Raw genomic sequence first — 13,791 nt, forward strand, 5'->3', positions numbered from 1 at the left:
AGGTGAGAGTTCACCCACTGAGCCGTGACTGACACTGCTCCTTGATCTGGCCGCATTTTAAACTGACAAAAAAATTAAACCAATTTGGGCAAAGGAATAAACTGTCCAATAACCAAACGTGGTTGCCATGAACTATGTTCATCAAGGGTTAATTCCCGATTCAATAACTTCTCCCAATACAGAACGCCCCTCTGGGACCCTCACTCCCCCAATACAGAACGCCCCTCTGGGACCCTCACTCCCAATACAGAACGCCCCTCTGGGACCCTCACTCCCAATACAGAACCCACCCCTCTGGGACCCTCACTCCCAATACAGAACACCCCTCTGGGACCCTCACTCCCAATACAGAACCCACCCCTCTGGGACCCTCACTCCCAATACAGAACACCCCTCTGGGACCCTCACTCCCAATACAGAACACTCCTCTGAGACCCTCACTCCCAATACAGAACACCCCTCTGGGACCCTCACTCCCAATACAGAACCCACCCCTCTGGGACCCTCACTCCCAATACCGAACACCCCTCTGGGACCCTCACTCCCAATACAACCCACCCCTCTGAGACCCTCACTCCCAATACAGAACACCCCTCTGGGACCCTCACTCCCCCAATACCGAACACCCCTCTGGGACCCTCACTCCCCCAATACAGAACACCCCTCTGGGACCCTCACTCCCAATACAACCCACCCCTCTGGGACCCTCACTCCCAATACAGAACACCCCTCTGGGACCCTCACTCCCCCAATACAGAACACCCCTCTGGGACCCTCACTCCCAATACAACCCACCCCTCTGGGACTCTCACTCCCAATACAGAACACCCCTCTGGGACTCTCACTCCCAATACAGAACACCCCTCTGGGACCCTCACTCCCAATACAGAACACCCCTCTGGGACCCTCACTCCCAATACAGAACACCCCTCTGGGACCCTCACTCCCAATACAGAACGCCCCTCTGAGACCCTCACTCCCAATACAGAACACCCCTCTGGGACCCTCACTCCCAATATAGACCCGCCCCAGCCATCAGTGGCTCATTCACCTGTTAATGGGATCTTGCTCTGCACATAATGGCTGCCATGTTTGTCTCGATACTGTGCCTGAAAACAATGGCATGTGAATGTCTTTGGTCCTTTCCGAGGGATGTGAGAGGATCCCCGACCCGGCTTTCATATACCAGCGAATCAGAATACTCAAGTTTTACTATGAGGGTGATTTGGAATTTGCCTGACTCTCACCCACTTCCCGGGGGTGTTCTGTTACCGTGTGACTTTGTGCTGTCCAATCTATCGCCTTGGGTTCAGAATCAGTGGAATATAAAAGAACGAACAAATTTGCATTTATATAGCGCCTTTCAGACTCTCAGGTCCTCCGTCAGCTCCTCCCAGCCAATCAATTTCTGTCCTTTCAGACTGGCGCCGGTTACCACGGGAACTGAAGATCCGAATACAAAAGCCAGCAAAAGAGAGTGAGTATGGAATTTCCAGCCGGCCAGGCCCGGTCGGCTCATTGACACTCCAGAGCGGGAGTTGCTGTTCGAGCCTCACAGGCCGGGTATGGTACCAGGGCCTCCTGCCCTGTCCCCACTGTGCATCCGTAGAAGCAGCTCACCCGTCACCGGGGCCTCTCCCCTTCCCAGATACCAGCTCACCCGTCACCGGGGCCTCTCCCCCTCCCAGATACCAGCTCACCCATCACCCAGGCCTCTCCCACTCCCAGATACCAGCTCACCCGTCACCCAGGCCTCTCCCACTCCCAGATACCAGCTCACCCATCACCCGGGCCTCTCCCACTCCCAGATACCAGCTCACCCGTCACCGGGGCCTCTCCCACTCCCAGATACCAGCTCACCCATCACCCAGGCCTCTCCCACTCCCAGATACCAGCTCACCCGTCACCCAGGCCTCTCCCACTCCCAGATACCAGCTCACCCATCACCCGGGCCTCTCCCACTCCCAGATACCAGCTCACCCGTCACCGGGGCCTCTCCCACTCCCAGATACCAGCTCACCCATCACCCGGGTCTCTCCCACTCCCAGACTCCTGATCACCCGTCACCGGGGCCTCTCCCCCTCCCAGATACCAGCTCACCCATCACCCGGGTCTCTCCCACTCCCAGACTCCTGATCACCCGTCACCCGGGCCTCTCCCACTCCCAGAGACCAGCTCACCCATCACCCGGGCCTCTCCCACTCCCAGATACCAGCTCACCCATCACCCAGGCCTCTCCCACTCCCAGATACCAGCTCACCCATCACCCGGGCCTCTCCCACTCCCAGATACCAGCTCACCCATCACCCAGGCCTCTCCCACTCCCAGATACCAGCTCACCCATCACCCAGGCCTCTCCCACTCGCAGACTCCTGATCACCCATTCGCGGTCCTGGTCTCCCAGTCTCCACCTATCAAAGTACAGCTGATTTGAATCACTTTGGTGAGGAATTTCTTATTAAATTTTCTATTGGCACAGGTCCGTAGACAGGCCGTAGTGATTGAATGTAGTGTCTAGACGGAGAGGGCCAGACAGTAGTGATTGGGTGTAGTGTCTAGACAGAGAGGGCCAGAGTTTGTGGCGGGGATTGTGGACAGTGGCGTTGGTCTTCCCAGTGTTTAACTGGAAGAAATTTCTGCTCATCCAGGACTGGATATCGGACAAGCAGTGCGACAAATCAGAGAGAGTGGAGGGGTCGGGAGAGGTGGTGGTGAGGTAGAGCTGGGTGTTGTCAGCGTACATGTAGAATCTGATGTGTTTTCGGATGATGTCACCGAGGGGCAGCCTGTAGGTGAGGAATAGGAGGGGGGCCGAGGATCGATCCTCGGGGGACTCCAGAGGTAACCGTACAGGAACAGGAAGTGATTGGGTGTAATTTCTAGACGGAGAGGGCCAGACAGTAGTGATTGGGTGTAATGTCTAGACGGAGAGGGCCAGACAGTAGTGATTGGATGTAGTGTCTAGACGGAGAGGGCCAGACAGTAGTGATTGGATGTAGTGTCTAGACGGAGAGGGCCAGACAGTAGTGATTGGATGTAGTGTCTAGACGGAGAGGGCCAGACAGTAGTGATTGGGTGAAGCCTTGTTTGTTTTTAAAAACCTGTTCTGTGTAATGGGAATGGAATGAAGGCCACGGTTTTGAGGGGCTGGGAATGAACGAGTTGTCGTCGGAGACGGGTGGGGTGGGAGAGTAGGGTATGTTAGGAAGAGCAAGAGGAGAGTTCAGAGTATCACTGATCAAAGCAACAAGTCCCGTTAAGTGGGCACCTTTAGCACTGATGGACGGTGTGAGGCGCTTTGTGGAGGCGTAATCAGAAATTGGGTACCAGGCCATCGAATGAGGTGTTAGAGAGAGAGAGCTGACCAAAAACTGGATCAGAGAGGGGGGTTTTGATGAGGGGGAGGTAATTCCAGAGCGTGGGTCCAAGGCGGCTGAAGGCATGGCCACCAGCGATGGGGCAAAGTGAAGGGGGGTTCACGAGGAGAGTCAGGACAATGGAGATCTCGGCCGGGTGGGTTTGTAGGGCTGGAGGTGGCCATGGGGTCAGGGAGGGGCGAGGCCATGAAAGGATTTAAACACAAGGTTGAGAATTAGAAATCTGAGCCACTAGGGGCCAGTAGGTCAGTGAGCACAGGGGGGTGATGGGTGAACGGGACTTGGTGCGAGTTAGGATACGGGGCAGGAGAGTTTTGGATGAGCTGAAGTTTATGGAGGGTGGACGGTGGGAGACCGGCCAGGAGAGGATTGGAATAGTCCAGTCTGGAGGTAACAAGGGCATGGATGAGGGATTCAGCAGCAGATGAGCTGAGGCAGGGGGCGGAGACGGGCGATGTTAAAGAGGTGGAAGTAGACGGTCTTGGTGATGGAGCGGATATGGGGTCAGAAGCTCATCTCAGGGTCAAATCGGACGGTGAGGTTGTGAACGGTCTGGTTCAGCCTCAGACAGTGGTCAGGGAGAGGGACGGAGTCGGTGGTGAGGGAACGGAGTTTGTGGAGGGGACCGGAGACAATGGCTTCAGTCTTCCCAATATTTAGGAGGAAATTCCTGCTCATCCAGGACTGGATATCGGACAAGCAGTGCGACAAATCAGAGAGAGTGGAGGGGTCGGGAGAGGTGGTGGTGAGGTAGAGCTGGGTGTTGTCAGAGTACATGTGGAACCTGATGTGTTTTCGGATGATGTCACCGAGGGGCAGCATGTAGGTGAGGAATAGGAGGGGGCCGAGGATCGATCCTCGGGGGACTCCAGAGATAACGGTACAGGAACAGGAAGAGAAGCCATTGCAGGTAATTCTCTGGCTACGACTGGGTGGATAAGAATGGAACCAGGCGAGGACAGTCCCACCCAGCTGGACGACGGAGGGAGGAGGATGGTGTGGTCAACCGTGTGAAAGGCTGCAGACAGGTCGAGAAGGATGAGGAGGGAGAGTTTACCACGGTCACAGAGGATGTAATTTGTGACTTTGCTAAGGGCCATTTCAGTCCCATGACGGGGGCAGGAACCTGATTGGAGGGATTCAAACATGGAGTTGCGGGAATGATGGGCAAGGATTTGGGAAGTGACCAAAAGTTGAAGGACTTTAGGGAGGTTGGAGATGCGGCGATAGTAGCAAGGAGAAAGAAGCCATGGGTGGTTTTGTTCGGAGGGGGCGGTGTCGGCAGATTTGAAGGGGAGGGGGACAATTCCATGAGGAGAGGGAACCGTTAACAATATCAGCTAACATGGGGGCCAGGAAGGGAAGTTGATGGGAATGGGGTTGAGGGAGCAGGAGGTGGGTCTCATGGTCAAGATGAGCTCAGAGAGAGTCTGGAGTGAGACGGGGATAGGGCGGAGGGGACGTTTGGCTTCGATAGATTTTTGTTGGGTGAGGGGACCAAGGGATCCGGAGCAAAGGCGGATAAATGCAGCTGAGGTCCAGGTCAGGCATGATCAGATTGAATGGCGGAACAGGCTCGAGGGGCTGAATGGCCTTCTCCTGTTCCTGGGGGTCACGGGCCTGGGGAAGGAGGGAAGTGGCAGAGGCAACTGTACGGATGGCCTCAATCATTGTGATTAAAAACTCACAGAGCTCCTCGCACTTGTGGGGATGGAGGGGGCAGGGGAGAGGGGTTTATGAAGAGGGTTTGTGGTGAAGAGAAGCCGGGGGTTATCGCTGTACTCCAGGATGATCCTGGAATAGTGAGTGGAGGAGAGCGAGGCCTGATGGTCCTGCTGGGATTCAGAGAGACACACCCTGGGCAACACCACTGTAAACTTCCCTCCAGTCTGAAAAACAACCCTTCACCACTACTCTCTGCTTTCTGTCCAATTTTATATCCCCGCTGCCATTGTCCCTTTAATTCCCAGGGGCTTTAATTTTGCGAACAAGTCTTGTGGCACTTTATCAAATGCCTTTTGAAAGTCCATATACACAACATCCACCACACTACCCTCATCGACCCTCTCCGTTACTTCATCAAAGAACTCACTCGAGTTAGTGGGACACGATTTTCCTTTTGAACAAATCCATGTTGGTTGTTTATGAACTCAGTTTTGTTTTTCCAGAGCTTCCAGCCATGGCCCGGAAAATAAAACCAAGGACAAGTGTGGAGAAGGAAGAAATCATCAAAAAACTGGAGGTGAAGCAGGGAGTGGGCGGTTTGGGGGTACGGGCTCTGTGGTGAGGCAGGGAGTGGGCGGTTTGTGGGTACGGGCTCTGTGGTGAGGCAGGGAGTGGGCGGTTTGGGGGTACGGGCTCTGGTGAAGCAGGGAGTGGGCGGTTTGTGGGTACGGGCTCTGGTGAAGCAGGGAGTGGGCGGTTTGGGGGTACGGGCTCTGTGGTGAAGCAGGGAGTGGGCGGTTTGGGGGTACGGGCTCTGGTGAAGCAGGGAGTGGGCGGTTTGGGGGTACGGGCTCTGGTGAAGCAGGGAGTGGGCGGTTTGGGGGTACGGGCTCTGTGGTGAGGCAGGGAGTGGGCGGTTTGGGGGTACGGGCTCTGTGGTGAAGCAGGGAGTGGGCGGTTTGGGGGTACGGGCTCTGGTGAAGCAGGGAGTGGGCGGTTTGGGGGTACGGGCTCTGTGGTGAGGCAGGGAGTGGGCGGTTTGGGGGTACGGGCTCTGTGGTGAAGCAGGGAGTGGGCGGTTTGGGGGTACGGGCTCTGGTGAAGCAGGGAGTGGGCGGTTTGGGGGTACGGGCACTGTGGTGAAGCAGGGAGTGGGCGGTTTGGGGGTACGGGCACTGTGGTGAAGCAGGGAGTGGGCGGTTTGGGGGTACGGGCACTGTGGTGAAGCAGGGAGTGGGCGGTTTGGGGGTACGGGCTCTGGTGAAGCAGGGAGTGGGCGAGAATTGCAGCAATTTTGTTTACTTTGTGAATTGTTCCTAGACTTTGGAAAAGAAGGAGGAAGAGCACAGCTCGGAGGAGGAGGGTGAGAAGGAGAAAGAGGAGGAGGAAAAGGACATTGAGGAGGAGTATGACGAGGAGGAATTTGAAGAGGTCGGTCACTTATCTGAACGGATAAATAAGCCTCTCTTGCCTTTTCAGATCGAGACGGTCGGGTACAGCACTGAAACAGCAGGACCTCCAATCTACCAGGCCCTGGTTTCCTGGTCAACCGGGCCCAATCTTGGTCTTGCCCCTGGCCTGCTCTCTGGGCCCAGGCCTGTCCCTGGTTTCCCTGCTCTCTGGGCCCAGGCCTGTCCCTGGTTTCCCTGCTCTCTGGGCCCAGGCCTGTCCCTGGTTTCCCTGCTCTCTGGGCCCAGGCCTGTCCCTGGTTTCCCTGCTCTCTGGGCCCAGGCCTGTCCCCGGTTTCCCTGCTCTCTGGGCCCAGGCCTATCCCCGGTTTCCCTGCTCTCTGGGCCCAGGCCTATCCCCGGTTTCCCTGCTCTCTGGGCCCAGGCCTATCCCCGGTTTCCCTGCTCTCTGGGCCCAGGCCTGTCCCCGGTTTCCCTGCTCTCTGGGCCCAGGCCTGTCCCTGGTTTCCCTGCTCTCTGGGCCCAGGCCTGTCCCTGGTTTCCCTGCTCTCTGGGCCCAGGCCTGTCCCTGGTGTTCCTGCTCTCTGGGCTGAGGCCTAATCCTGGCCTGTACAGTATAACGGTCTGTATTAAGGCGAGGTGGGGGCAGAAGGTCACGGTCGCGTTTCGAAGCTACGAGGTTCGGTGTTTAGGCTTCTTCCAGCATGTAGCCCATGTGTGCATGATCAGCACACACTCCACGGGACCCCCCGTCACTCCACGGGACCCCCCGTCACTCCACGGGACCCCCCGTCACTCCATGGGACTCCCTGTCACTCCACGGGACCCCCCGTCACTCCACGGGACCCCCCGTCACTCCACGGGACTCCCTGTCACTCCACGGGACCCCCCGTCACTCCACGGGACTCCCCGTCACTCCACGGGACTCCCGTCACTCCACGCGGGGACTCACCGTCATTCCACTTGGGGAACCCCCATCACTCCACGGGGGAGCCCTCGTCACTCCACAGGGCCCCCATCACTCCAAGCGGGGACCCCCCCCTCCCGTCACTCCATGTGGGGACTCCCCCGTCACTCCATGTGGGGACTCCCCCGTCAGTCTACGCGGGGACCCCCCCCCCACCCCGTCACTCCATTCTCTGTTGCCTCAACCTCCTTCGTGTGATATGAAGTCCGAAACTGCACAAGTCACTCCCGGCTGTGGGTCTCGAAGATGTTCTGTGGATCGACGGGTCATTCTGACTTTACAATAGGAACCAGTGCTCAACAAACCTCGATCAGGAGCATTGATCTCCATCTCTCCCTCTCTCTCTCCCTCCCCCCTCTCCCTCTCCCCCTCCCCCTTTCTCCCTCTCTCTTTTCCCTCCCTCTCTCTCCCTTTCCCTCTCTCTCCCTCTCCCTCTACCTCCTGCTCTCTCTCTCTACTTCTCCCCCTCCCTATCCCTCTCTCTCTCTCTCTCCCTCTTCACCTCTCCCCCTCTCTCCCTCTCCCTCTATCTCTCTCTACCTCCCTCTCCCCCTCACCCACTCTCTCTCCCCTCTCTCTCTCCCCCTCCCTCTCTCTCTCCCCCTCTCTCTTGTCCTCTCTCTCCCTCCCACTCTGTCTCTCTCCCTCTCACCCTCCCTCTCTCTCCCGCTCCCCCTCCCTCTCTTTCTCCCTCTCTCTCTCCGCCTCCCTCTTCCACTCTCACCCTCTCGCTCTCCCTCTCTCTTTCCCCCTCCCTCTCTCTCCCCCTCTCTCGTTCTCGCACCCTCTCCCTCTCCCACTCTCTGCCTCCATCTCTCTCTCTCTCTCTCTTTCCCCCTCCCTCTTGCTCTTTCGCCCTCCCTCTCTCTCTCTGCCCCTCCCTTTCTCTCTCCCTCTGCCTCGCTCTCCCTCTCCCCCTTTCTCTCTGCCTCTCTCTCTCCCTCTCTCCCCCTCACCCCTCTCTCTCTCTCTCTCCCCCCACCTCTCCCCCACACCCCCTCTCTCTATCTCCCCCCTCTCTCTCCCACTCCCATTCTCTCTCTCCCTCTCCCTCTCCCCCTCTACCTCTCTCCCCCTCTCTCCCTCTCCCTTTCCCTCTCTCTCCCTACCTCTCTCTCTCCCTTCCTCCCTCTCTCTCTCTCCCTCCCTCCCTCTCTCTCTCTCTGCCTCTCCCTTGCCCCCTCTATTTCTCCCTCTCTCCCTCCCTCTCCCTCTCTCTCCCTCTCCCTCTATCTCCTGCTCCCTCTCCCTCTCTCTCCCCCTCCCCCTCCATCTCTCTCACCCACTCTCTCTTTCCCTCTCCCCCTCTCTCTCTCTCACTCTCCCTCCCTCTCCCTCTCTCTCCCTCCCTCTCCCCCCTCTGTCTCTCTCTCCCTCTACCTCTCTCCCCCTATCTCTCTCTCCCCACTCTCTCTCCCTCTCCCCCTCCCTCATCCTCTCCCACTCTCCCTCCCTCTCCACCCTCTCTCCCTCCCTCTCCCTCTCCCTCTCCCTCTCTCTCTCCCTTTCCCCTCCCTCTCTCCCCCTCTCTCCTCTCCCTCTCCCCCTCTCCCCCCCTCTCCCTCTCCCTCTCCCCCTCTCACTCTCCCTCTCCCCCTCTCACTCTCTCTCTCTCTCTCTCTTTCCCCCTCCCTCTCTCTCTTTCCCCCCTCCCTCCCTCTCTCTCCCCCCTCCCTCCCTCTCTCTCCCCTCCCTCTCTCCCTCTCCCCCTCTCTCCCTCCCTCTCTCCCTCCCTCCCTCTCTCCCTCTCCTCCTCTCTCTCTTCCCCTCTCCCTCCCTCTCTCTCTCTCCACCCTCTCCCTCCACCCTCTCCCTCTCTCCCTCTATCTCTCTCCCTCTCCCTCCACCCTCTCCCTCTCTCCCTCTCCCTTTCCCTCTCTCTCTGTCCCTCCCTGTCTCTCCCTCCCTCTCTCACTCTCCCTCCCTCTCTCTCTCCCCCTCCCTCTCTCCCTTTCCCCCTCTCCCTCTCTCCCGCCCTCTCTCCCTCTCCCCTGCTCTCTCCCCCTCTCTCCCTTTCCCCCTCACCCCCTCTCTCCCTCTCTCCCTCTCCCTCTCCCTTTCCCTCTCTCATTCCCGCTCCCTCCCTCTCTTTCCCCCTCCCTCTCTCTCCCCCTCTCTATCTCTCTCCCCCTCTCTCTCCCCATCTCTCCCTCCACCTCTCTCTTTCCCCCTCCCTCTCTCTTCCCGCCTCCCTCTCTCTCATTCCACCTCTCTCTCTCTCTCCCCTCCCTCTCTCTCCCTCTTCCTCTCTTCCTCTCTCTCCCTCGCTCTCCCACCCCCTCTCTCTTTCTCCCTCTCCCATTCTCTCTCTCTCTCACCCCCTCTCTCTTCCTCTCTCTCCCCACTCTCCCCTCTCTCTCTCTCTCCCCCTCTCTATCCCTCTCCCACTCGCTCTCTCTCCCTCTCCCACTCCCACTCTCTCCCTTTCCCACTCTCTCTCTCTCACCCCCCTCTCTTCCTCTCTCTCCCCCTCTTCCCCTCTCTCTTCCCACCTCCCTCTCTCCCCTCCCTCTCTCACTCTTCCTCTCTTCCCCCTCACTCTCTCCCCCTCTTCCTCTCTCTCTCCCTCTCTCTCTCCCTTCCCCTCTCTCTCTACTTCCCCCTCTCTCCCTCTCCTACTCTCTCCCTCTCCCTCTCTCACCCCCTCTCTCTCTCTCTCTCCCCCTCTCTATCCCTCTCCCACTCGCTCTCTCTCCCTCTCCCACTCCCTCTCTCTCTCTGTCTCTCTCCCCCCCTCTGACTCTCTCTCTCCCACTCTCCCCCTCTCTCTCTCCCCCTCTCCATCCCTCTCCCACTCGCTCTCTCTCCCTCTCCCACTCCCCCTCTCTCTCTGTATCTCTCCCCCCTTCTGACTCTCTCTCTCCCACTCTCCCCCTCTCTCTCTCTCTCCCCCTCTCTATCCCTCTCCCACTCGCTCTCTCTCCCTCTCCCACTCCCTCCCTCTCTGTCTCTCTCCCCCCCTCTGACTCTCTCTCTCCCACTCTCCCCCTCTCTCTCTCTCTCCCCCTCTCTATCCCTCTCCCACTCGCTCTCTCTCCCTCTCCCACTCCCTCTCTCTCTCTGTCTCTCTCCCCCCCTCTGACTCTCTCTCTCCCACTCTCCCCCTCTCTCTCTCTCTCCCCCTCTCTATCCCTCTCCCACTCGCTCTCTCTCCCTCTCCCACTCCCTCTCTCTCTCTGTCTCTCTCCCCCCCTCTGACTCTCTCTCTCCCACTCTCCCCCTCTCTCTCTCTCTCTCGGTCGCTGTGTTCCATGTCCTGTGAGCCTGAGACCCGAGACCCTCTGCTCCTCCACATCACCCACATTCCCCCATTGAAAGTCTACTCATTACTTCCCCCTCACCAAAATAAACCCCCTCACACTCGCGGACATTGCCCATTCCATCTTACCAATATCCGTTTGCATCTGCCTTTGTTCCTCAGAATAATTTACTCCTCCTCTGATGTTAGTATCCTCTGCGTATCTTGGCCTCACTCCCTCTAACCTTGTGTCCAAATCATTGATGTACACGGTGAATGGACCAGAACTGATCTCCAATTGGATTTACCTCCTCCGCAATATCCTCCCCTACCCTCACCTCACCTCCCCTCCTGACCACACCCCACCCCTCCTTTCCCCTCCCCACCTCTCCACTCCTCTCCTCTCCTTTCCTCTTCCCTCCTCCCCTCCCCTCCCCACCTCTCCCCTCCCCACCGTCTCCACTCACCACCCCCTCCCTTCCTCTCCGTTCCCCACCCCCTCCTGCCCAGTCGTTGTTCGCACAGTTTAATTTTCACTCACTGGGTTTCTGTTTGTCTAGGAGACGGATTATGTCATGTCGTACTTTGATAACGGAGAAGAGTTTGGAGCCGACAGTGATGATAACATGGACGAAGCGATTTACTGAGGGCCGTAACCGGACAGCCGGCCTGTGATGGACAGAGACTGCGCTGGCCACGATCCTGAAATAAGGTTCACTGTACGGTGCAAAACGTTACAACTCACCTTCAATATCCACATCATTCTCCCAGCTCCCAGTGTCACAGCCCCCCCACCCCGCCGGTGTCTCAGCTCCCGGGTGTCACAGCTCCCCGGTGTCTCAGCCCCCTGTGTCACAGTTCCCCGGTGTCTCAGCCCCCCGGTGTCTCAGCCCCCCGGTGTCTCAGCCCCCCGGTGTCTCAGCCCCCTGTGTCACAGTTCCCCGGTGTCTCAGCCCCCCGGTGTCTCAGCCCCCTGTGTCACAGTTCCCCGGTGTCTCAGCCCCCCGGTGTCTCAGCCCCCCGGTGTCTCAGCCCCCCGGTGTCTCAGCCCCCTGTGTCACAGTTCCCCGGTGTCTCAGCCCCCCGGTGTCTCAGCCCCCCGGTGTCTCAGCCCCCTGTGTCACAGTTCCCCGGTGTCTCAGCCCCCCGGTGTCTCAGCCCGCCGGTGTCTCAGCCCCCCGGTGTCTCAGCCCCCTGTGTCACAGTTCCCCGGTGTCTCAGCCCCCTGTGTCTCAGCCCCCCTGTGTCACAGTTCCCCTGTGTCTCAGCCCCCCGGTGTCTCAGCCCCCCGGTGTCTCAGCCCCCTGTGTCACAGTTCCCCGGTGTCTCAGCCCCCCGGTGTCTCAGCCCCCCGGTGTCTCAGCCCCCCGGTGTCTCAGTCCCCTGTGTCACAGTTCCCCGGTGTCTCAGCCCCCCGGTGTCTCAGCCCCCCGGTGTCACAGTTCCCCGGTGTCTCAGCCCCCCGGTGTCTCAGCCCCCTGTGTCACAGCTCCCCGGTGTCTCAGCCCCCCGGTGTCTCAGCCCCCTGTGTCACAGCTCCCCGGTGTCACAGCTCCCCGGTGTCTCAGCCCCCCGGTGTCTCAGCCCCCTGTGTCACAGTTCCCCGGTGTCTCAGCCCCCCGGTGTCTCAGCCCCCCGGTGTCTCAGCCCCCCGGTGTCTCAGCCCCCCGGTGTCTCAGCCCCCTGTGTCACAGTTCCCCGGTGTCTCAGCCCCCCGGTGTCTCAGCCCCCCGGTGTCTCAGCCCCCCGGTGTCACAGTTCCCCGGTGTCTCAGCCCCCCGGTGTCTCAGCCCCCTGTGTCACAGCTCCCCGGTGTCTCAGCCCCCCGGTGTCTCAGCCCCCTGTGTCACAGCTCCCCGGTGTCACAGCTCCCCGGTGTCTCAGCCCCCCGGTGTCACAGCTCCCTGTGTCACAGCTCCCCGGTGTTTCAGCCCCCCGGTGTCTCAGCCCCCCGGTGTCTCAGCCCCCGGTGTCTCAGCCCCCCGGTGTCTCAGCCCCCCGGTGTCACAGAGCTGCAGGCCTCCCAACTGTTCAGTGACCCTGTCTGGAACTGTGAGAAGGGATCAAGAGCGATTTGTACGGTGAGATACTGCCGGTGATTTGTACGGTGAGATACTGCCGGTGATTTGTACGGTGAGATACTGCCGGTGATTTGTACGGTGAGATACTGCCGGTGATTTGTACGGTGAGATACTGTTGGTGATTTGTACGGTGAGATACTGCCGGTGATTTGTACGGTGAGATACTGCCGGTGATTTGTACGGTGAGATACTGCCAGTGATTTGTACGGTGAGATACTGCCGGTGATTTGTACGGTGAGATACTGCCGGTGATTTGTACGGTGAGATACTGCCGGTGATTTGTACGGTGAGATACTGCCGGTGATTTGTACGGTGAGATACTGTTGGTGATTTGTACGGTGAGATACTGCCAGTGATTTGTACGGTGAGATACTGTTGGTGATTTGTACGGTGAGATACTGCCGGTGATTTGTACGGTGAGATACTGCCGGTGATTTGTACGGTGAGATACTGCCAGTGATTTGTACGGTGAGATACTGTTGGTGATTTGTACGGTGAGATACTGCCGGTGATTTGTACGGTGAGATACTGTTGGTGATTTGTACGGTGAGATACTGTCAGCGATTTGTACGGTGAGATACTGCAGGTGATTTGTACGGTGAGATACTGCCGGTGATTTGTACGGTGAGATACTGCCGGTGATTTGTACGGTGAGATACTGTCGGTGATTTGTACGGTGAGATACTGTCAGCGATTTGTATGGTGAGATACTGCAGGTGATTTGTACGTGAGATACTGTTGGTGGTTTGTACGGTGAGATACTGCCGGTGATTTGTACGGTGAGATACTGCCGGTGATTTGTACGGTGAGATACTGTTGGTGATTTGTACGGTGAGATACTGCCGGTGATTTGTACAGTGAGATACTGCCGGTGATTTGTACGGTGAGATACTGCCGGTGATTTGTACGGTGAGATACTGCCGGTGATTTGTACGGTGAGATACTGTCGGTGATTTGTACGGTGAGATACTGCCGGTGATTTGTACGGTGAGATACTGCAGGTGATTTGTACAGTGAGATACTGTTGGTGATTTGTACGGTGAGATACTGCAGG

At 58.2% G+C, this 13,791-nt stretch overlaps 1 protein-coding gene across 1 annotated transcript in view; it reads left to right on the forward strand.

The window, feature by feature from the left end:
• Positions 1 to 11,611, forward strand: part of polr3glb (RNA polymerase III subunit GL b) — a 34,276-nt gene extending 22,665 nt beyond the window's left edge. The window contains exons 5-8 of the mRNA XM_067978099.1: positions 1,421 to 1,477; positions 5,546 to 5,619; positions 6,363 to 6,473; positions 11,217 to 11,611. Coding sequence (XP_067834200.1) covers positions 1,421 to 1,477; positions 5,546 to 5,619; positions 6,363 to 6,473; positions 11,217 to 11,303 — 329 coding nt within the window. The 3' untranslated portion in view covers positions 11,304 to 11,611. The remainder of the gene's footprint in view (positions 1 to 1,420; positions 1,478 to 5,545; positions 5,620 to 6,362; positions 6,474 to 11,216) is intronic.
• The last annotated feature ends 2,180 nt before the right edge of the window (positions 11,612 to 13,791 follow it).

The sequence above is a fragment of the Heptranchias perlo genome, unplaced genomic scaffold (genome assembly GCF_035084215.1).
Source record: "Heptranchias perlo isolate sHepPer1 unplaced genomic scaffold, sHepPer1.hap1 HAP1_SCAFFOLD_223, whole genome shotgun sequence".
Taxonomy (NCBI): Eukaryota; Metazoa; Chordata; class Chondrichthyes; order Hexanchiformes; family Hexanchidae; genus Heptranchias; species Heptranchias perlo.